Source organism: Bos mutus, chromosome 1 (assembly GCF_027580195.1).
Source record: "Bos mutus isolate GX-2022 chromosome 1, NWIPB_WYAK_1.1, whole genome shotgun sequence".
NCBI classification, from domain to species: domain Eukaryota; kingdom Metazoa; phylum Chordata; class Mammalia; order Artiodactyla; family Bovidae; genus Bos; species Bos mutus.
This window is the reverse complement of record NC_091617.1, coordinates 133592683-133615445: the sequence shown is the minus strand read 5'-3', so window position 1 is coordinate 133615445 and position 22763 is coordinate 133592683. Positions and strand designations below refer to the sequence as shown.

General features: G+C 40.7%; 1 protein-coding gene across 8 annotated transcripts in view; it reads left to right on the top strand.

The window, feature by feature from the left end:
• The window catches only part of CEP63 (centrosomal protein 63), a 79440-nt gene extending 57142 nt beyond the window's left edge, over positions 1–22298 (top strand). For 6 of the 8 annotated variants that reach the window (XM_070376037.1, XM_070376029.1, XM_070376016.1 and 3 more), the window contains 6 exons: positions 1469–1606; positions 4793–4907; positions 5764–5961; positions 7274–7360; positions 13186–13391; positions 16293–22298. In XM_070376037.1, the coding sequence (XP_070232138.1) occupies positions 1469–1606; positions 4793–4907; positions 5764–5961; positions 7274–7360; positions 13186–13391; positions 16293–16326 (778 nt within the window). In that variant the 3' untranslated portion in view covers positions 16327–22298. Of the gene's footprint in view, positions 1–1468; positions 1607–4792; positions 4908–5763; positions 5962–7273; positions 7361–13185; positions 13392–14159; positions 14446–16292 lie in introns of all 8 variants that reach the window. The other 2 variants (XM_005907845.2, XM_070376010.1) reach the window with 2 other exon arrangements.
• Positions 22299–22763: the final 465 nt, after the last annotated feature.

Genomic DNA, 22763 nt, shown 5'->3' with positions numbered 1-22763 from the left:
ACCGACCAGTGCAAGAGACGTGGGTTCAGTCCCCTGGGTTGGGAGATCCTCGGGAGGAGGAAATGACAACCCATGCCATTATTCTTGCCAGGATGATCCAATGGACAGAGGAGCCTCACAGGCTACAGTCCATGGGGCTACAAAGAGTCAGACATGACTTAGCGACTATTCTTTCTCTGTCTCCTGTTAATTTGTACCCTTGCTAAAACTCCAAACGTGAAAGGAATTATAGTCTTTTGTCTCCTGGGAGGCCTACCTTCTTTGGTAAAATAGATCATGATTAGTAGCTGGTAAGGACATGTACTTATCTTCTGTGAGAACTCCAAAATTACAACTTGCTGCTGAACAACCATCAACAGAAGTATGTTGGCTCCCACCAAAAAGATACCCCACGTCCAAGGGCAAAGGAGGAGCCCTGGCAAGATGGTAGGAGGGGCACAATCACGTTTAGAATCAACCCCATACTGGCCAGAGATGCTCAGAGGGCTCAAACAAACCTTGTGCCACTGGGACCCAGGGATCCCACAGAGACTGAGCCAGAACTGTGTTTGAGTATCTCCTGCAGAGGTATGGGTCAGCAGTGGCTTGCCGCAGAGGCAGGGGCTCTGGGTGCAGTAGACCTGGGTATGGCATAAGCCCTCCTGGAGGAGGTCACCATTAACCCCACCATAGGGCAGCCAGAACTTAGAGAAACAGACTCTTGGAGGGCACAAACAAAACCTTGTGTGCACCAGGACCCAGGAGAAAGGAGCAGTGACCCCACAAGAGACTGAGCCAGACTTGCCTGTGAGTGTCCAGGAGTCTCTGGCAGAGGCGTGGGTCGGTGGTGGCCTGCTGCAGGGTCAGAGGCACTGATTGCGGCAGTGTGTGCATGGAACCTTTTGAAGGAGGTCTCTATTATCTTCATTACCTCCACCATAGTTTGCCCTCAGGTCAAACTCCTCCAACAGGGAGGAAACACGACCCCCACTCCCTATCAACAGAAAATTGGATTAAAGATTTACTGAACATGACCCCATCCATCAGACCAAGACCCAGTTTCCCCCTTAGTCAGTCTCTCTCATCAGGGAGCTTCCTTATCCTTATCCATCAGAGGGCAGACAGACTGAAAACCACAATCACAGAAAACTAACCAAACTGATCACATGGACCACAGCCTTGACTGTGAGCCATGCCATGTAGGGCCACCCAAGATGGATGGGTCATGATGGAGAGTTCTAACAGAACGTGTTCCACTGGAGAAGGGAATGGCAAACCGCTTCAGTATTCTTGCCTTGAGAACCCCTTAAAAAGGCAAAAAGATAGGACACTGAAAGATGAACTCCCTTTTTTCGTAAACCAGGAAACAGACTAAAGAATTCTGAAGAGTTTCATTACTAAAAAGAATTGGGAAAATATGAACTGCCTCTGTGTTGTTTTTGTTTGCAAAGATACAGGCCTTTAACAATCCTTCTATATCTTCCCGTAGATCACTGGAGGAACCTCTGGCAGAAAGGAGGTATGCCTCTCAAGGGCAGGGGGACTTGCAGAACGTGCTCTGCCAACTGGATTTTACCCACACTAGTGAAGAGCTTCTGCAGGCAGAGGTGACGCGTCTGGAAGGCAGGTAGATAATTACATGCATTTCAGCAATGTTCAAATTGTTAGAAACTATTTCAATCATTGTATTGATAAAGTAAGCTAATATAACAAATGAAAACATGTTTTTTCCTCCAGCTTTCACAAATTGGCCTAACTTCTGATTTCACTGAGATTAAAGGAGAACTTTGATCTCAAGTAAAGTAGAACTTCCTAATCTTTTTACCACCAGACCTACCAGTCAGCCTGCACCTGTCTGTGCCCTTAATCTGTGAAGAGTGGATGAATCAATGGATGACATGTCTGTGCTTCTAAGATTCCACTTCTGTATAGTTTCTACAGTTTTTTCTTTTCTTTTTTACATTGTCAATTCTTAATCTCTGCTAAATCATTTCCCCTGGTATAAAATTTGTTTTAATATTCCTCATCTTGGGAAAAAGATGAAAACCCTCCTTTAATTCTACATCCCTGTCAAGTTACTTCCATACTTCTCTGCTCTTCTTCAAAACCCAATTCTTCAAGAGGTGTCTGTATTGACTCTCTGTATGTTTTCACATTTCTCCCATGCAGAAGGCCTTCGGTTAGACTGGCTTTCCCCTCTACCAGCCACCTCACTGGGGAGGTCTCACTGGACATGTGGTGCTCCTTCCTTCTGTTCTGAAATGCTGTTGATATGTCCTTGTGTGTTGATTGAATTCTTACTTATGCTGTACTATGCCCAGCTCACTTGTATTACAATACAGTGAACTTTTTTTTTTTTGGTCATACTGCAGAACTTTTTGATTAGGAGCAGTTTGATATTTTATTTTAAACGTAAATCACAGTCATTTGTACTCTAATATTTTCTGCATGTAGAAGATAAAAATATATAAACTGTTAGCCTGCAGGGAAACAAACAACCAAAAAATTTCCATTTTGCCTTTTTAAGTAACAAATTTTTGTCCCTTCTCTAACTAATATATCTTTTATTACTGTTTTTGGAAACCACTAAATATTTTCTTTGCATAGTAAATATACATGCATCCACAGAGTTTTTGCTTTATTTCTCACCTTGAAATACTTAAGATAGTCTTAATTCTCATTACTGAAGTATATTTGCACACTGTAGATTGAATAAAATAAAGTTTAGTATTCTTATTGACGGGCTTCCCTGGTGGCTCAGACAGTAAAGAATCCGCCTGCAATGCAGCAGAGCTGGGTTCAGTCCCTGGGTTGGGAAGATCCCCTGGAGGAGGGCTTGGCAACCCACTCAAATATTCTCGCCTGGAGAATCCTCATAGACAGAGGAGCCTGGTGGGCTACAGTCCATGGGTTGCAAAGAGTTGGACACAACCAAGCACAGCACAGCACATTCTTCTTGACATGGCTTCCCTGGTGGCTCAGCAGGTAAAGAATCCATTTGTACCAGTGAAGGAGACACAGGTTAAATCCTTGAGTTGGGAAGATCCCCTGGAGAAGGTATGGCAACCCACTCCAGAATTCTTGCCTGGGAAATCCCATGGACAGAGGAGCCTGGTGGGGATCCATGGGATCGCAAAAGAGGTGGACACGACTTAGCAGCTAAACAACAATGACAAATTGTTATTGATATTAGAGCTGATATTTATAACTTTTATCATAGATTTCCCATTGATTAACTTTTTAGTGGTCTTTTACATGTTTTGCTATGCTTTCAGCAGACTCTGAAGACTTGTGTCTTGCTTCCGACACACTGCCAACCTGGAACACCTTATTCTCTTTAGGCCTCGATTTTTCCATCTTTAGATAGGACAAGTTTATTTCTGATTTTTCTTCTCTCTCTATCTCAGTGTTCTATTTGACATATTGTAGTCATGTCGCTAAGAGTTGGACATGACTGAGCTGCTTCACTTTCCCTTTTCACTTTCATGCATTGGAGAAGGAAATGGCAACCCACTCCAGTGTTCTTGCCTGGAGAATCCCAGGGACAGCAGAGCCTGGTGGGCTGCCGTCTATGGGGTCGCACAGAGTCGGACACGACTGAAGTGACTTAGCAGCAGCAGTCATGTACTAAGTACCACATAATAAGCATTCTAGGATTTTTAGAAATAAGGTTGGAATAAATGGATACAAATACCCCTGTTCAGTAATAAAACTGAATGACTTTAAAGATTATTTTTCTATAGCAAAAGACAGGTAGAAAAAGGAACCCTTTTAGACAGCTTATTTGTATTGTTCAGTTTGAACAGAATACTCCCTGAAACAGGAACTGGAGGAATGTACATGATTGTTTTGTGTTGTTGTATTGCCAAGGTGATATTTTGAACAATAGCTTATCTGGTAAATTGGCTGTGTGTGGGAACAGTCTAACAGTTATTAAGCCTTTATTGAACAGTCTGGAGCCAAATGATGAAGGGCCCGAGAGTATGGTGGACAAGGTTAAAGGGAGGTGAGAAGTTAAAGATATTATTTTAATTATAGAATTTGTAGTTTGAGAGACAGAATATGTACATTAAAAGACCTAAGAGCAATTTAAAGTGAAAGTTCTAGAAAGTGTCTACATTCAAACTCTAACAATTGAAAGTAGACTGTTTTTAAGATGATTTAGGGGAATGAGGGTTGGGGTGGCTCTATCCAGGTAAATGCTGATTCGATTCTTGAAAGGTGTTGACTGTCCATTGTCAGGTGGTAGGGGGAGGTGCTGTGTGGCCAAGGAGGTGGTATGTGAAAAGAAAAGAAGTCAGACTTAGCACATGGCGCAAGGCAGACTGTAAAGCCTAGCAATTTAGAAGCAAAGCGACTTGATAGTGGATATAAGCTGTGAGATAAGAGAAGTATGGTGTCCCTGATGAGGGATAAATAAAGGTGACAGACTGGGAACTCATGATTATTTTGGCAGCTGTGTATAGGATGGGGTTGTAATTAAGCGTGGTGAAGACTGACGTTATGATGGCAGCTCGTGTACGACTAGAGAGAAAAAATTGCCTATGTTGCTATAACATTTAGAATTTTGTAACCAGTAGTATTTTAAGCAGATAGAAGGTATATAGGTGAACACAGAAGTCAAAAGTATCTCCCCAGAAGTGTGGATTGGATTTTGCTGACTCCACTGATATGGAAATTGGAAATGAGTTTTATTTTGGGGTACAAAGTGATGTTTATTTCTTGGACATTAAGAGAGTAGTTAGATAACTGAACTTGTGGGATTCAGGGTTTTGTTTTGTTTTAAATATGTGACCTTATTTTTGTCATAAAGCTTAGAATCTGTGAGTGCAACATGTAAACAGCTGAGCCAAGAGCTAATGGAAAAATATGGAGAGCTGAAGAAGATGGAAGTGCACAACAATGAGTACAGGGCTGAGATCAAGAAGGTGAGAGGTGCAAACCCCTCCGTGTTTGTAGACTGAGCAGTGGGTTGGGAGGTTATAGTAGTTAATTTTAATGAGAGGAAAATGTCATCCAGAGGCCATGTGATGCTCATGAGTAGAGTGCCTGTAAGGTGCTTAGGAGAATGTCTGTGTCATTCTCAGGGATGCCGTTTAAGTGTTTTCAAGATAATTGAAGGCTGCCCCCTTTGAACTTTACAACTTTATTTTAAATATGTCTTGATGAAAAATTTTCTAAAAGATAACACACCTTCTTGCTTGCATGAACACATGAACATATTAATTGAGCTGGCATTTAGTATTTTCTTACTGGCTGAAGGTGGTGATGGATGTGTGTTCTCTTCTGTACTATGGGTAGTTATATCCTCATTGGCATTTGAAGTTTGTGGAATTTGTCTCTGTGTTAGTGGCCCTAGCTGTCCTGTTTGTTGAGTCATTTCTATTACTTCTTTGAGATTACTTCTAGCTCCTTTCTTTTTCTCTTTCTGTTATCTTCTGTGGACCAGGAAACCATATAAGCAAATTTTGAGATTTGCAACCAGAAAGAGTGAAGGTAACGAATGCTGTCCTCTAGACTATGTGTGCTTCAGCTCGTTGATGCTGGTTCTCAGCATTTGAGTCAGCTGTCTCTCACTGTTTGGAGATCTAATAAATAATTGTGGGCATAACCACCTGACCTTCAGTACAGATATGCAGCTTGGTAAATTGCTAATCTTTTGCAGATTTAATTAGGGAAAAATTTATGACTTGAGGCAAGGTAAAAATTACTCTATTATTAATATTATATTTTTCTATCTAACATGTCTTTTCTCAATTTGTAATGCTTTGTATTTTTTTGCAGTTGAAAGAACAGATTTTACAGGCTGAACAGAGTTACAGTTCTGTACTAGAAGGAATGAAGATGGAGATCTCCCAGCTAACTCGAGAGTTACATCAGCGAGATATCACTATTGCTTCCACCAAAAGTTCTTCCTCTGACATGGAAAAGCGACTCAAAGCAGAGATACAAAAGGCAGAAGAAAAAGCAGTCGAGCATAAGGTGAAACTTGAACAAAAATTTTCTTTATTTGAAGTTTGTTTTTGAAGGTTCAATTTATTAAAGGTATAATTTGCATAGTGTTTAGTTCAGTACATTTTTATTAACCCCCTTCTTTAGGCTGGTTAACAAGTAGTCTAGTGAAGATTGGCAGGAGTTAAGAGTAGTTCAGACAAGTGAAAGGGCTGTTTCTGTGGTGAGTGGTGACGGTTACCTGTTCGCTGTGGCAGGTGGGACAAGTGGTAAGGGGTGAGATGGGAAAGCAGGGCTTAGCTCCTGAAAGGCCCGCCTGCCCTGTGCGGGGGTTTTCATGTTATCTTGGGGTCTGTAGAGAATGGGTTAAACAGGAGCAAAACGTATCTGTGGTTGTATGGAGAATAAGAAAGGAGGCAGAGAGACCACTCAGATGCTGTCACAGCAGTGAGATGGTGGCCTGAGCACTGCGCAGGGGAGACCCAGGGAAATGGATCATTCTGGAGATACTTGCCTGGTAAGACTGACTAGACTTTGTATTTGACTGGACAGGGAGAGTGAGTTAGACAGAGTTAGGGAAGGATGTCACTAGGATTTCAGCTTGGGCAACTGATTAGAGAGTGATGCTCTTTAATGAAATACAGAAAAGATAAGGAGCAGGTTTGGGGAGGATAATGAATTTGTATGAATATTACACAAAATGGGGAAGCTGGCAGATGGGCACTGGTTTGAGATAAAAACTGGACTTTCATATGGAAATATCTAAGTTCCACAGAAGGCCTGGAGTGCAAGATTAAAATCAAGGTAAGACATTTAGCCGTGGAAGTTTTTACATGAAGTTGGCATTTGAAACCCCAAGAGACTTAGATATTGTAAGGAGAAGGCACAGAGTGTGAAGAGGAGAGACTTGAACCCAACTTAGGAAACTACTCATTTAGAGTAAAAAGGTGCCAGAATGATGCTAAAAAGGAAAGAGACAATAAGGAAGAAAACCAGATAGTTTTCAGAAAAGAAGCAGGAAGCCAAAGAAGGCAGGAATCTTCAAGTAGGAATAAGCTACTTGAAAGGAGTGCAGATTACAAGATGCTGGAGGCAGAGGCCAGGAAGAGGAGTGCCAGGGAGTCACCAGTGCCGGGATTGATCTGTTTAGAATAATACTCTTAATTGCATGCATACAAATTCATGTTGAAACACCTCTTCAAAAAATGTTTTAGAAAGTATTTGTGTATATGAATGAAGAATGTAACTTCACCTAATGAAAATTATATATAGAAAAAATTTTTAAGATGGATTTGATTTATTCATTACATTTATTTCTTTTTTTCTACTTTTCCCTTCTCAGGAGATGTTGGGTCAGCTGGAATCACTCAAGTTAGAAAATCGTCATCTTTCTGAAATGGTGATGAAATTGGAATTGGGTTTACATGAGGTACATATATAGAAACTTGCTTTTCTGCTATACAAGCCTTAAAAGAAATTACTTTGTAAATACTGATATTGTAGAGAAAGCTAAGATCAAACTATGAAATAATCCTTCTGCAAAAACTTTCTCAAAAAGAAGACAGTGATAGGAGTGAGCAAAATATGACTCTTCAGCAACTGGAAGATTTAAAAAAATACTATATGTGATAAAAATGCATGTAAAATAGAATATATATAAAGGGTTTAGCATAGTGTCTGGCATTTAGTAGGTATACAATAAATATTTAATGCTGTTATTATTACTGTAATTACTATTTTCACAGTCTTTTCATTATAAAGTATGTCATCTTTTAAGTATTTTTGTTTTAAATATATTTCTACAAGGTAAAAGTGTTAAGTGAAACTGTTAGTCACTTGGTTGTATCTGACTCTGCAACCCCATGGACTATAGCCCTCCAGGCTCCTCTGTCCATGGGATTCTCCAGGCAAAAATACTGGAATGGGTAGCCATTCCCTTCTCCAGGGGATCTTCCCAACTCAGAGATCAAACCCATATCTCCTGCATTGCAGGCAGATTCTTTACCGTCTGAGCCACTAGAGAAAATACACTTCATTTAATCAAATATTCTAGAATCTTTTATACTCAAAGTATTTAGTAGATGATGTAATAGATACAAGGATGAGTAAGATTCTTGTCTTTACAAGACTGAGGGTAATTCAGTAGGGAGGATAAGAAATGTAAGCAAGCTTCTATGAAACCAGAGAACAGGATTAGCTAACAGAGTTACCAACTGTGTGGGTCCTCTTTTAACTGTTTTGTTATAAAATTGTTATTTTTGCAAAATAACCCGTCTGTTTCTTACCCCTCTTTTCTTGATATAGGTCAAATGCCCAGAGATTTTAGAAATTCTTTTTTTCTGTTTTTCTGGAGAGTCTATGCCTCCAAAAACTCGTGGTTGTACAATGCCCCTGTTGGCTCCTAAGTAGTTTTAGTTTCACTCTCAAGGATTGTGGAGGCTGGGGTGGAAGAACACGCAAAACACTACACGAATACTTTATTTCAGCTAAAAGAAAATACAGGGAACCATTTTTATAATCTTTTGAGAGGGTGAGACTCTCTTAGCATCTTGAAACCACAAATAATTTTACAACGTAAAGAATTCTACAACATAAAAATATAAAATTTCTGGATTACAAAAGGCCCCATTTAAAAGACTGATTGACTAGAGGAAAACAATCGGTTAACAGACAAAAGGTTAATATAAAATATTAATATATAAGGCCTTATAAATATAATACAGTCATTGGATCTAGTAGGAAAATAGGTTCAGTTCAGTACAGTTCAGTCACTCAGTGGTGTCTGACTCTTTGAGACCCCATGAACTGCAGCAGGCCAGGATTCCCTGTCTATTACCAATTCCCAGAGCTTGTTCAAGCTAATGTGCATTGAGTCGGTGATACCATCCAACCATTTCATCCTCTGTCATTCCCTTCTCTTCCTGCCTTCAATTTTTCCCAGCATCAGGGTCTTTTCAAATGAGTCAGTTCTTCGCATCAGGTGGCCAAAGTATTACAGTTTCAGCTTCAGCATCAATCCTGCCAATGAGTATTCAGAACTGATTTCCTTTAGGGTTGACTGGTTGGACCTCCTTGCAGTCGAAGGGACTCTCAAGAGTCTTCTCCAACACCACAGTTCAAAAGCATCAATTCTTTGGCACTCAGCTTTCTTTATAGTCCAACTCTCACATCCATATACAACTATTGGTAAAACCATAGCTTTGACTACATGGACCTTTGTCAGCAAAGTAATGTCTCTGCTTTTTATTATGCTGTTTAGGCTGGTCATAGCTTTTCTTCTAGGGAGCAAGTGTATTTTAATTTCATGGCTGCAGTCACTATCTGCAGTGATTTTGGAGCCCAAGAAAATAAAGTGTGTCACTGTTTCCACTGTTTCCCCATCTATTTGCCATGAAGTGATGGGACCGGATGCCATGATCTTAGTTTTTTGAATGTTGAATTTTAAGCCTGCATATCTGAGGTTATTGATATTTCTCCCAGCCATCTTGATTCCAGCTTGTGCTTCTCCAGCCCAGCATTTCTCATGATGTACTCTGCATATAAGTTAAATAAGCAGGGTGACAATATATAGCCTTGACATACTCCTTTCCCAATTTAGAACCAGTTTGTTGTTCCATGTTTGGTTCTAACTGTTGCTTCTTGACCTGCATACAGGTTTCTCAGGGGGCAGGTAAGGTGACCTGGTGTTCCCATCTCTTGAAGAGTTTTTCACAGTTTGTTGTGATCTACAGAGTCCATAAATAGATAATCATAGAAGTAATGCAGAAATTCAACCAAGAAGAAAAGCAGTTACATCCCTTAATAAACAAAAGAAATAAATATTCTTTTGTTTATTGACTTGACAATGATTTTTTAAAAACTGATACAACCAGTGTTGGCAGGGATATAGAGCAACAGGCCCTTTAGTGCTCTGTTAATGAGAAAGTAAATTGACACAGCCATTCTGGAGGGCAGTTTAGCAATGTCCATTAAACCAAATGTAAATACATGCAGTCCATAAAGTCCTGAGTCATGTGCGTTTCTGATTTTGGTTGTCATTGCTGAATTGTTCTCCTTTTGTCATCAGTTTGCATTCCCAAAGAACCCATCCTGGAGAAGCAAATGCATGAAAACGATCATTTCAGTGTTGTTTGCAGTATCCAAAATTTTGAAAAAATGTAAATGTTAGTCTGTAGAGGGATGGTTTCATGATTTTCTTTACTAGGAAATGTTATGCTGTCATTTAATGTGGCAAATGAACATATGCTCCCTCGTCAAATCCCTCTAAAACTAAAGTGAAAGGACTTTGTTTTTTAAAGCAAACCTACGAGGATGGAAAAAGTAGGAGTGGAGACAACAGCTAAGTATTTTGTAAGGGGGAAGGTGGATGGAAGGAAGGAAAGAAGAAAGGAAGGAAGGAAAACAACTTTATATACCTTGATAAGCAATACTAAGCTAGTGGTGGAGAAAACGAAGAACCTGATTTGCACCACAAAGTCTTCAAAAGGCTCAGGATTTCAGTTCAATTCAGTTGTGGCTGATTCTATGTGACCCCATGCACTGCAGCATGCCAGTCTTTCCTGTCCATCACCAATTCCCAGGCTTGCTCAAAGTCATGTCCATCTGGTCTGTGATGCCATCCAGCCATCTCATCCTCTGTCGTCGCCTTCTCCTCCTGCCTTCAGTCTTTCCCAGCATCTTTCCCAGGGTCTTTTCCAGTGAGTCAGTTCTTCACATCAGGTGGTCAAAGTATTGGAGCTTCAACTTCAGCAACAGTCCTTCCAGTGAGTATTCAGGACTGATTTCCTTTAGGGTTGACTGGTTGAATCTCCTTGCAGTCCAGGGGACTCTCAAGAGTCTCCAACACCACAGTTCAAAAGCATCATTTCTTCAGTGCTCAGCTTTCTTTATGGTCCAACTCTCACGTCTGTGCATGACTTCTGGAAAAACCATAGCTTTGACTAGATGAACCTTTGTTGGCAAAATAATGTCTCTGCTTTTTGATATGCTGTCTTGGTTGGTCATAACTTCTCTTCCAAAGAGCAAGCGTCTTTTAATTTCATGGCTGCAGTCAACATCTGCAGTGATTTTGGAGCCCAAGAAAATAAAATCTGTCACTGCTCAGGCTTTGGAAATAGCTGATTGAGACTTTTATCTTATGTAGTGTGATTACCTGTTCATATTTAAGAGTTGGGAACTCTCAGAAGTGCTTAACCCAGACTATGGCCAGAGATTGTGTTCAGCTTGCTGCTGCTGCTGCTTAGTTGCTTCAGTCGTGTCCAGCTCTGTGCGACCCCATAGACGGCAGCCCACCAGGCTCCTCTGTCCCTGGGATTCTCCAGGCAAGAATACTGGAGTGGGTTGCCATTTCCTTCTCCAGTGCATGAAAGTGAAAAGTGAAAGTGAAGTCGCTCATTTGTGTCTGACTCTTTGTGACCCCATGGACCGCAGCCCACCTGGCTGCTCCGTCCATGGGATCCTCCAGGCAAGAATACTGGAGTGGGGTGCCATTGCCTTAATTTCTTCTGAAACCTCCAACAGTGGTAGGGATGTTCTTTCTTCACACAGCCAGGTGTGTGCTTGCTATGCACTTTTTATATTACCTTTCACATTCATTTGCTTGTAATTATTGTTAATAAAATAGTAAATTTGAGAAAAATTTAAATGATGCCTTCCTGGAAAAAGCAAACATTATCTTCTTCTAAAAGATATCTTTAATGACATCAGATATCAAACTCTGGCTGTTGAGGATCATGTCAGCAGTTAAGTTACAGTATAAACATGATGTATATATTAAGAACAATTATTAGAAAGTTCCATTTTGCATTTACCATCCTAGGAAGGTGATATTACTTTTACAAATGAATAATTTTGGCTAAATAACTCTTAATAAAAGTATCTAATGAGCTTTGTAATGAGAGCAATAGCTCTGATAAATTATTTACCACAGTGAAAATAAAAGTTGCCAGTAGTTCATAGTTTAACCCCTATGTCCTGCAGATTTTTCTTTTTGAGATTTTATCTGTCAACAACTTCCTGAAAGATTTTATAACTTATTGTCACTACTAGTACAGATAGTTAAATGGTTGTATTTTAAGCTTTATTTTTTTGTTAGGTAAATTGTGTTTGTAAAACTACTTGACCAGCTTATTTTCAAAAAACTCTTTATGGAAAAGGGCAAGCTAAACATTGTATTAAATTCCAAAGAAGATAACCATAATTTTTCAGAATGCTAATGAAAATATTTTGTCATTAGGAAAAAATGGTCCAGACTTCTGTTTTTTTAGGTACTATATTACTAGGAAACACCTAGAATTGAAGAGCAGTAGAATTTATAATCACAGAATTCAGACCATATCAGAGTAGTAATTCGTACATCATCCTTGTTGAATACTGACTTATCATGTCAAAATCAATCTCACATACCGGAATAGGTACAACATTATGTAAAAGTTTCCAAGACCAGAGAGTTATTTATTTAAAAGTTGTCCATGCCAGTCAGAATTCCTTTTCAGAACCTTATGTTCAGATTTCTTTCTTTGAAATAGGTCTCTTTTGTCTTCCACAGGTATTGTGGGGCTAGTCAACCTTCTGTCTCTGTCTTTTCCTTTTTTTTTAAGTTAAACTCTAGTTGTATAGTTACAATATTATATCAAAGTGTAGAGCATAGTTATTCCATATTTTTATAGATTATACTGTTTAAAGTTATTATAAAATGATGGCTGTGTCCTCTGCTGTGTAATAAGTCCTTGTAGCTCATTTATTTGATACATAGTAGTTGTGCCTCTCACGCCCCTCCCCTGTCTGGCCACGCCCCCTCCGCTCCCCATTGGTCACCATTCTCTGTGTCTGTGAGTCTGTTTCTGTTTTGTAGTATCCATTTGTTTTATATTCTGGTTTCCACATGTAAGTGATGACATAGTCTTTGTATTTCTCTGTCTGATTTATTTCACTAAGCTCAACTTTCTCTTTTCTTAAACAATTCATGGTTACTGTTTTCTTTCTTTTTGTCTGTATTTGATTCTCATTTGTAGCTTTTTTCCATCCTAGTTCCAGCCTTCCTCCAGCCTTCACACATCAGGGAAGCCCATTGTGCTCCTACCCCATTAACTGTAAGAAATACGCTTTTTTTTTTTTTTGCAAAATCAGATCTATACTTTTTCCTAAGTAAAACCATAGATTAACTAGTCACAGCTAAAAGTAATTTTCCACCAGCAGTATCACAGATCACAAGTATTCTTTTACAAATTAAGTGCCTCTGTTCTTTTTTATTAGGCAAAAGAGATTTCACTAGCAGACCTCCAGGAAAATTATATTGAGGCATTAAATAAATTAGTATCTGAAAATCAACAACTACAGAAAGATTTGATGGATACCAAAGGTCAGCTGGAGATTTCTACTCAGATATGCAAAAAAAACCGGGACAGGATCTTTAAACCAACATACAGCAGAGTACTTGAGTTCAAGAATACAGAGTTCAAGTAAATTTTCTTCATAGTTTATTTAAAATATGTATCTTTATTATGTAATGCTCATTTCTTTGAGAATAATTTCCAATTTATAGAAATTAAATCTTAATCAAAGGACCCTATATTTAATTCTGAAGTACAGTGTGTACAAGTAAAATTGTTAGGTTAAAAAATGCAGGGGGTTATATATCACTTTCATGTCTAGATGTAGGTGAGAATAACAGCCTAATTCCCCTGAGTTTTGTTACACTGCTTCCCACCTTTCTAGCTTCACTTGTCCCATAAGAAGTGGAAGTTAGCTTTTTATAAAAAGCTTCTTTTGTATTTTTGGTGAACTAATAATAGATTGTTGCCTAAAACATCAGCATTCAATGAAAAACCACCCGGTTTCAGCTCTTACATGTTTTACTACCAGGAACCTTTGCTGACACCCTCTCTGCCACTCCCACCTCACCCCCAGGTAAAGATAAGGGACTTCTGTCTGCACAGTGCTCCCCTCTGTCCTACCACCAACCCCACTAGGGCACTCAGATAGCTTACTTGTCTTCCTTGCTGGTGTGTAAGTCTGTGGGGGCAGGAACGTGGTCATGGGGATTGGTATTTGGGGCCAGGGTGATGAAAAGAATGCCTGGTCTGAACAGGCTTCTGATTTTGTAAATTATAGCCTTCTCCTTAGTCTGGTTCTGTATTTTTATTGAACTTCCAACAATAAGTCTGTTTCTTTAAAGGAGGAAAATTGCTACAGTGTTTATCTGCTTTATTTTCTAATCTGCTATCCAGGCCAGCCCATGGCCAGCACAGGCATGATGGGATGAAGGCTGAGCCCTACAAAGCAGGTCTTCATTCTCCACAAGGACAAGCGTCGGATAGCATAGAGCCTGTGTCCCTGTCCCGAGGCTTCAGCCCCCCGAGCCATCAGATCAGCTCCTGCTGCTCCACTGTCTCTCTGCCATCTAACTTTCTGTGCAAAACTAACTCTCTGCCTTCAGTGCTAGATACAAATGAAACCAACTTTTCTGACACTGTCTCTGAGAGTATAAATGACCCAGAAGACTTTACATCTTCGGTATGGACACTTTCTGATCTTACTAGTTTATTAAGTGTGTTTAGTTTGATTTTATTTTTTTATTTTAAGGCATAAGGTTTTTTTTTTTTTTTCTTGTCTCCTACTGGTTCTTTCTCTTAAGTACCCTTTGTTATTCTCATGTATTTCTGTCCTAAGATTTTGCTTGTGAAGACTTCAGCCACGAGTACTTTTCAAAATGTGTCTTATTAAATATAAGTTATAGGGATTCATTTATTTTTAGCCAAAATTGAAAATTCCCTTCCTGCCTTTTTCAGAGAGGGTCACCTTTGTATTGGAAATGATTGGTTCAAGGAATATCTCTGCCTGCCAAGATAGTCCTGGGGCGTAGATAGTGGTGAAGGAGAAAAGGAATGGCTGGAAAGGGAAAGAGTGGGTCGAGGCAGAGGAAGTAATGGCAGCTGATGTGTCTGTTATAGACCATAGACCAGGTGCCGCCCCGCAGGGCCCTGGTGGCAGACGCTGCCCTTCGACAGGGCTGGCCCCTTGTTCCTGCAGCAGATGTGAGAACTCCTCTCCACCCTTGTTTTTGCCTTCTGTGCTGAAGCACTCACCTCTGGCCATTCATTCTCATCACCCTGATGGTCCTGTATCTGTGAAAGTTCAGTATTTTTGACTTTTTAAAGTGCCAACAAGTCCATATGAGTCCTCTTTTAGTTGTTGAAATAAACGTACTATATATGTAATTCTGAAATCCAAAAAAGACCTGATGACTAACATTCTTTCTAAGTTTGGCACTAAGACCTGACCTGGCCTGAACTGATATGATGTGATAAAATGTTGATTGATCCCACCTAACATTTTATGTCAGAAATACCAATGTGTTTGATGATGGGATGTTACCTCAGACTCATCATAGGTCATGTATTCTATATTTGTGAATTCATCTACTTGCTAAACTATTTGTTACCTGTAAGTAGAACTCACTAGCACTTCCACAGTTATCCATGAACATGGCAGAGCTGGACAAAATGTGAGTCACTGGACTTGCACGTTTCCAGCTAAGGTCTGCCAAGGTGGTACGTTACCCTCTTGTCTCAGCTCTTGTGCTGAGAGGCCCAGAAGATAGAGCCACTCATGGGCAGTACAGTGCACGAAGCTCAGATGCTGGGCTTGATGAGGGTTTGAACCCCAGCTTTGGCCCCCCTTAATGGGGTGGCCTCAGGCAAGTCACCAAACACTGTGAGCCTTGTTTTTTGTGAAATAAAGCAAACAGAATCTACCTGGTGAGTTATTTTTAGGAGTTAGGATTATAATCTATGTGAAGTTTGTGTGTATGTGTTTGTTTCCCATAAAAGCAGTGTTTCAATATTCATTAATTCAGTGTTTGAGATGACGTTATAGAAAATAACTACTGCAGATAAGGGTCAACTAAATAGGGTACATCTAAATTCTGAAACCAGTGAATTCAGACAAGGGGCTGTAGACTCTTTTGGAGGAAGGAAAATACTGATTTTTACCTGGTATCTAATTTATTACAGGTAGATTTTCTATGCTTTAAAAAGTAACATTCAGATTTTTATAAATAAGTTTGAAATAGGCATTAAGTATATTTCTTCTAGCATATAGAAGGCTCTGAAAGTCTTCAAATGAGTAACTAATATATTTATATGACACTTCACACTTACATAACTGTCAGAAAGGAAGAGATCTGTGTTAATTTTTGTGGAACTTTTTTTTTAAACTATTATTATCATTAGGATAAAAACAGTATCTTGTCAGAGGAAAACACTCCCCTTTTGATATTGGTAGTTAGAAAATATCATGAATACTGTGTCTTAGAAATATACTGTTCAACTTACATATGTCAAAATGTGTTTCTCTTCTAGTGTCCCTTGCCTCTGTCTCCTCTTGGTTCAATAGCCACAAGATTTTTGGAAGAGGAAGAGCTGAGGTCTCATCACATCCTAGAGCGCCTAGATGCTCACATCGAAGAACTAAAGCGAGAAAGTGAGAAGACGGTGAAACAATTCACAGTCCTAAAGTAGCCTCCTAAAAATCACAAACTTGGAAATAAAAATAAACACTGAAGAGTTACTGTCATCATGAAGTAGCAGCTCTTTGAAAGCCTGAACATGTGACTATATAGAAACCATAAAAATGAGATGTACTAAAGCTGCCGTGACGAATCTGAAAAGCTGATACTTAGCTCTAAGGTGTTTTCTCTGCACTGTCTTGTTTAAAGGACTTTTTCCAGCAATAACATGTAAATAAACCACTTTGCTAGACTTTTTTCTCATATTAATATTTATTATCATAAAGTAATACTTTCTCTTGCTGACTTAAGTGTAATAGCTGTAGACTAATTAAAGATTTTATGATGCATGTTGGAAATAAAATAACTGTAGGAAATTTCTTTGGGAGCAGTGTGTGTAGTGGAAGCATGGATCTCAGAGGCAGAGTGATCCAGATTTTGCTGGGTTTTATACTGGTTTTGCTCCTCATTAGTCAGTTGGGCTGGTAATGTGCAAGGCTAGGTGGAATTATGTGAAGGGGCTGGAGAATTTTGACAGGAAGCCCTCTCCTATTCAAAAGACAGATGTGGGAAAGAGGTGAGAGCTGGGCCTGGGGCTGGGTTAGTGTGGGAGCCTGGGGACACTCAGTAGAAATCTCGGCATCTGCATTTCTGAGGAGAGGTTTGTCGGGAGACAAAGATGTCAAGGTGCAGAAGCATTTGAAGCTGTGGAGATCTGGAGGAGGCGGGCAAGGAGAGAGAAGAGCAGAACTTGGGGCCGAAGGACACCAGCACACGAGCATCGTGTGGTTAGATCCAGCAGAGGAGCTGGAATGTGCAACCAGAGACCAGAAGGCGAGGTGGAGGGCTCTTGTCAGAAGATGGGGCTCCTGTGACCAGCCCTCTCTGTGGATCTTTCCCATCAGCAAGCAAACATCCTGTTATTTCTCCTTTCTTTAAAGCAAAACAAAACCTCAGTTGCACATCCTCCCTCCTGCTCCGCACACCTGCTCCCCTTCACACTCATGTCTCTGGCGAGAATTGTCTGCAGTGACTGTGGCCACTGCCATCTCTTTTTTTTTAATTTATTTTTAATTGGAGGATAATGGCTTCAAAATGTTGTGTTGGTTTCTGTCATACAACAAGTGAATCAGCCATAAGTACACGTGTGTCCCCTCCCTCTTGAACCTCTCTCCCATTCCCCATCTCGTCCCACGCCTCCAGGCTGTCACAGAGTACAGAGTTGAGCTCCCTGTGTTACACAGCAACTCCCCATTAGCCACCTATATACGTGGTCATGTGTATGTTTCAGTGCTGCTCTCTCAGTTCATCCCACCCTCTCCTCCCCCAAACTGTCTGCAAGTCCATTCTCTTCATCTGTGTCTCTGTTCCTGTCCTGCAAAAGAATTCATCAGTACCATTTTTCTAGTTCCATATATATGTGTTAATATACTATATTTGTTTTTCTGACTGACTTCACTCTGTAGAGCAGGCTATAGATTCATCTACCTCACTGCAACTAACTCAAATGCGCCCTTTTATGGCTGTGTAATATTCCATTGTTTATGTGTACCACAACTTCTTTATCCATTCATCTGTCATTAGACATCTAGGTTGGCTCCTTATCCTACTAAACTACTGTAAATAGTGCTGCAGTGAACACTAGGGTACGTGTATCTCCTTCAGTTATGGTTTCCTCAGGGTATATGCCCAGGTAGTGGGATTGCTGGGTCATATGGTAGCTTGGGCTTCCCAGGTGGCACTAGTTGTAAAGAACCTGCCTGCCAGTGTAGGAGATATAAGAGATGTGGGTTTGATCCCTGGTAAGGAAGATCCCTGGAGGAGACCATGGCAGCCCACTCCGGTACTCTTGCCTGGAGAATCCCCATGGACAGAGGAGCCTGGCAGGCTGCAGTCCATGGGGTTGCAAAGATTTGGACACGACTGAAGTGACTGCACACGTGCATGCATGGTAGTTTTATTCCTAGTTTTTAAAGGAATCTCCGTACTGTTCTCCACAGTGGCTGTATCAGTGCGCATTCCCACCAACAGTGCAAGAGTGTTCCTTTTCTCCACACCCTCTCCAGCGCTTATTTGTAGACTCTTTTGATGATGTTTATTCTGACCAGTGTGAGGTGATAACTTCATTGTGGTTTTGATTTGCATTTCTCTAGTAATGAGCGATGTTGGTCATCTTTTCATGTATTTGTTGGCCGTCAGTATGTCTTCTGTGGAGAAATGTCTGTGTGGGTCTTCTGCCCATTTTTTCATTGGGGTGTTTGTTTTTTCTGTTATTGAGCTGCATGAGCTGCTTGTAGATTTTGGAGATTAATCCTCTGTCGGTTGTTTTCATTTGCAATTATTTTCTCCCATTCTGAGGGTTGTCTTTTCATCTTGTTTATAGTTTCCTTTGCTGTGCAAAAGCTTTTAAGTTTAATTAGGACCCACTTGTTTATTTTTGTTTTTATTTCTATTACTCTAAGTCAAAAAGGATATTGCTGTGATTTATGTGAAAGAGTGTTCTGCCCATGTTTTCCTCTAAGAGTTTTATAGTTGCTGGCCTTACATTTAGGTCTTTAATCCATTTTGATTTTATTTTGTGTATGGTATTAGGAAGTGTTCTGTTATTGTTCAGTCACTTTAAGTTGTGTCTGACTTTTTGTGACCCCATAGACTACAGCATGCCAGGCTTCCCTGTTTTTAACTATCTCCCAGAATTTGCTCAGATTCGTGTCCCTTGAGTCAGTGAGGCCATCTAACCATCTTATCCTCTGTTTCTCCCTTCTCTTTCTGTCCTCAGTCTTTCCCATCATCGGCATCTTTTCCAGTGAGTTGGCTGTTTGCATCAGGTGGCCAAAGTATTGGAGCTTCAGCATCAGTGCTTCCAATGAATATTCAGGGTTGATTTCCTTTAGGGTTGACTGGTTTGATCTCTTTGTTGTCCAAGGGACTCTCAAGAGTTCTCCAGCACAACAATTCAAAAGCATCAATTCTTCAGTGCTCAGCCTTCTTTATGGTCCAGTTCTCACATCCATATAGCTTTGACTATGTGGACGTTTGTCAGCAAAGTGATGTTTCTGCTTTTTAATACACTGTCTAGGTTTGTCATAGCTTTTCTTTCCAAGGAGCAAGCATCTCTTAATATCATGATTGCAGTCCTAATCTACAGTGGTTTTGGAACCCAAGAAAATAAAGTTTGTCACTGTTTCCACCATTTCCCCATCTATTCACCATGAAGTGATGGGACTGGATGCCATGAACTTTGTTTTTTGAATGTTGAGTTTTAAGCCAGCTTTTTCAGTCCTCTTTGACTCTCATCAGGAAGCTCTTTAGTTCCTCTTTACCTTCTGCCAGTAGAGTGGTTTCATCTGTATATCTGAGGTTGTTGATATTTTTCCTGGAAATTTTGATTCCAGCTTGTGCTTTATCCAGCCCGGCATTTCACATGATGTGCTCTGCATATCAGTTAAATAAGCAGGGTGACAATATACAGCCTTGATGGACTCCTTTCCCAATTTGGAACTAGTCCGTTGTTCCATGTCTGATTGTAACTGTTGCTTCTTGACCTGCATATAGGTTTCTCAGGAGGCAGATAAGGTGATCTGTTAGTCCCGTCTCTTGAAGAATTTTCCACAGTTTGTTGTGATCCAGACATCTAAGGCTTTAGCATAGTCAATGAAGCAAAAGTAGATGTTTTTCTGGAATTCCGTTGCTTTTTCTATGATCCAACAGATGTTGGCAATTTGATCTCTGATTCCTCTGCCTTTTCTAAATCCAGCTTGTACATCTGGAAGTTATCGATTCATGTACTGTTGAAGGCTCACTTGAAGAATTTTGAACACAACTTTACTAGCATGTTAAATGAGCTCCTCTAATTTCATTCTTTTGCATGTAGCTGTCCAGTTTTCCCAGCACCACTTATTGAAGAGGCTATCTTTTCTCCATTGTATTTTCTTGCTTCCTTTGTCAAAGATAATAGATGCGTCCCATTATTTTCTTAACTTAATCCTCTCTAACCCCACCTCCCTCCCCACCATGAAACTGCTCTCCTGGCCTGGAGGTCACCAGTGACTTTGTCATTTCTGAGCATCATTTCACACGCTTGGTCTCCCCCCTCACCGTCTCTTGGTTTCTCTGACCTGACACTCCTACTTATTCCATCTGATTCTACTCTTCTGAATTTTCCTCTACTAAAGGCCTCTGCTAGGACTTTGGTGTGAGTTTTCTTACTCAACATGCTCTTTCCCTAGACTACTGCATTCAACTTTTAAGCTTTTAATTCTGTCTGTAGGCCAGTGACCCCTTTGACCTCTCCCCAGAGCTCCTGCCTTAGACTATCTTCACTTGAATGTCTGATAAGAACCTTAGGCTGAAGATTTCCGAGAGCTCTTGAATGGCCCTGTTGCTTAGATTCCATGTCAGGGTGGCATCGTGTGCCAGTTGCTGGGAGTTATTCCTTAATTTCTTCCTTACCCACAGCTCTGTATCCAAGCCTTTGGGAGGTCCTGTCAATTCCGCCTGCTGTCTCAGACCCAGCCATTTCTCTCCTCGTGCCTGCCACCCAGTCTCACCTAGATTCCAGCAGTACCTCCTAATTGTTATTATTCCTACTCCTGACTCAATAATTCATTCTCCATAATGCCGCCTAAGTTATCCTTTAGAAATGTAAATTAAACAGTGTCCCTGCTACCTCCCTTCCAATCCTGCAAAGGCTCCGTGTTCCACTAAGTTTAAATGTGAGTTGCTTGTCATCTCCCATAAGACCCGCAATACTCCATGCCCACCTCCATCACCCACTCCATCACTGTCCTTCCTGTGCTCCAGCCTCCCTGGCCTCCTTTCTGTTTTTTGAGAGCTGCCAGCCTTAACCTGTGCAGGTCGTTGCACTTGCTGTTTACCTGGACTCCCGTTCTTTCACGCATGTTAGGTGCTTTCTCCAAATCCTCCCTGACTGCCTTCTCCAAAATCCACTTCTCCCAGGTTCTCTTGCTCCCTGCCCAGAGTTATTGCCTTCACAGTACTCAGCACTCTGCAGCCCTCCCATCACTTGATTTGCGTTTTTATTGTCACTTCTGCCTTTAGAATCAAGCTCCTTGAGGGGAAGGACTTTGCTGTCTGGGGGCCCTCATCTCTCCACACAAGCCCCGCACTTGGAGCTACTCAAGTAGTTCAGAAACCAGGGAATAAATGTCTCTCCTCAGATGCCACTGTTTTTCCTTCGTACATGCTGCCAACACTTTGGTCAGCCCCTCTTCCCACATACCTCCTGGCCTGTGCCCCAGTACCTTGCTTGGCAAAGCTTTCCCACACACATCCCAGGGAAGGGGCCTCCTTGTTTCTCACGGCGCTCTGTGCATGCATCTCTCAAAGCTCAAACTGCCCTGTGCTTCCTCCTCAATTTCTGTGTCTCTCCCACTGAACTGAAAACTCAAAAGCAGGGGCCGTCCTCAGTCCGCAGGTTGCCTAACATAGTACGTACTAAGCAAGTACTAGGTGGATGAAGATCACCACCATTCTAGGTTTCATTGTAAAATGGATCATACTTCATGGGGTTTAGTGGATTTACTGAAAAGGTGCTTCTGAAAGGGCTTTGTAGACTCTGAAAATACTGTACCAATATGGACTATTATGAGGGGATTCTGAGTCTTAAGACTGCCCCAAGCTTATGGAATGTTCATACTACCTGTTGACTAGGAGAAACAATGGCAGACTGTAGTTGCTGGAAATAAGGAGACATGAGGTGCTATGCATTTTCTTACATTCATACAGTACTGTGTTGTTTTAAGTTGAAATCGTTAACTGATTGAATTTGTCAGAACATTTAATTGTAATTTAATCTCTTAACTTTATTCTTCAAAAAGATGCCAAATATTAAAATGTGTCAAAATTAAATTTGAGTTAGTTTCTTCATATACATTTTACAAAACCTCCCAGGGAGTGGGGTGCCCGAATTAGCTGAAAAGATAAGGGTGTTGTCGTCTGGTTGTGGGTTTTCAGATGACATTTTCTTGGGTGAGTTATTCTTCTTGGCCTGGATCCTCGTGAAGTTGTGTCTGGATTTCTATGCAGATTTTAGCTGAAGAAGACAAAGATGAATTCCCACTATGGGTTGGACATGACCTTTCCATGGAGCCTCTTGATTTCAACAAGTCTAGGAGGCAGTGGGTGTCGTTGTTCCCATGTGACAGGAAGGATTTAAGTGGCTTGGCTTTCTAACAGCGCCTGGGGGTAGAGAGTGTGGTCTCTGCAGGCACACAACCCTGTTCCGAATCCTTGCTCTGCCACTTACTAGCCCCGTGACCTTGAGCAGATTAATAACCTCTCAAGGCCTTAGTTTTCTCATCTG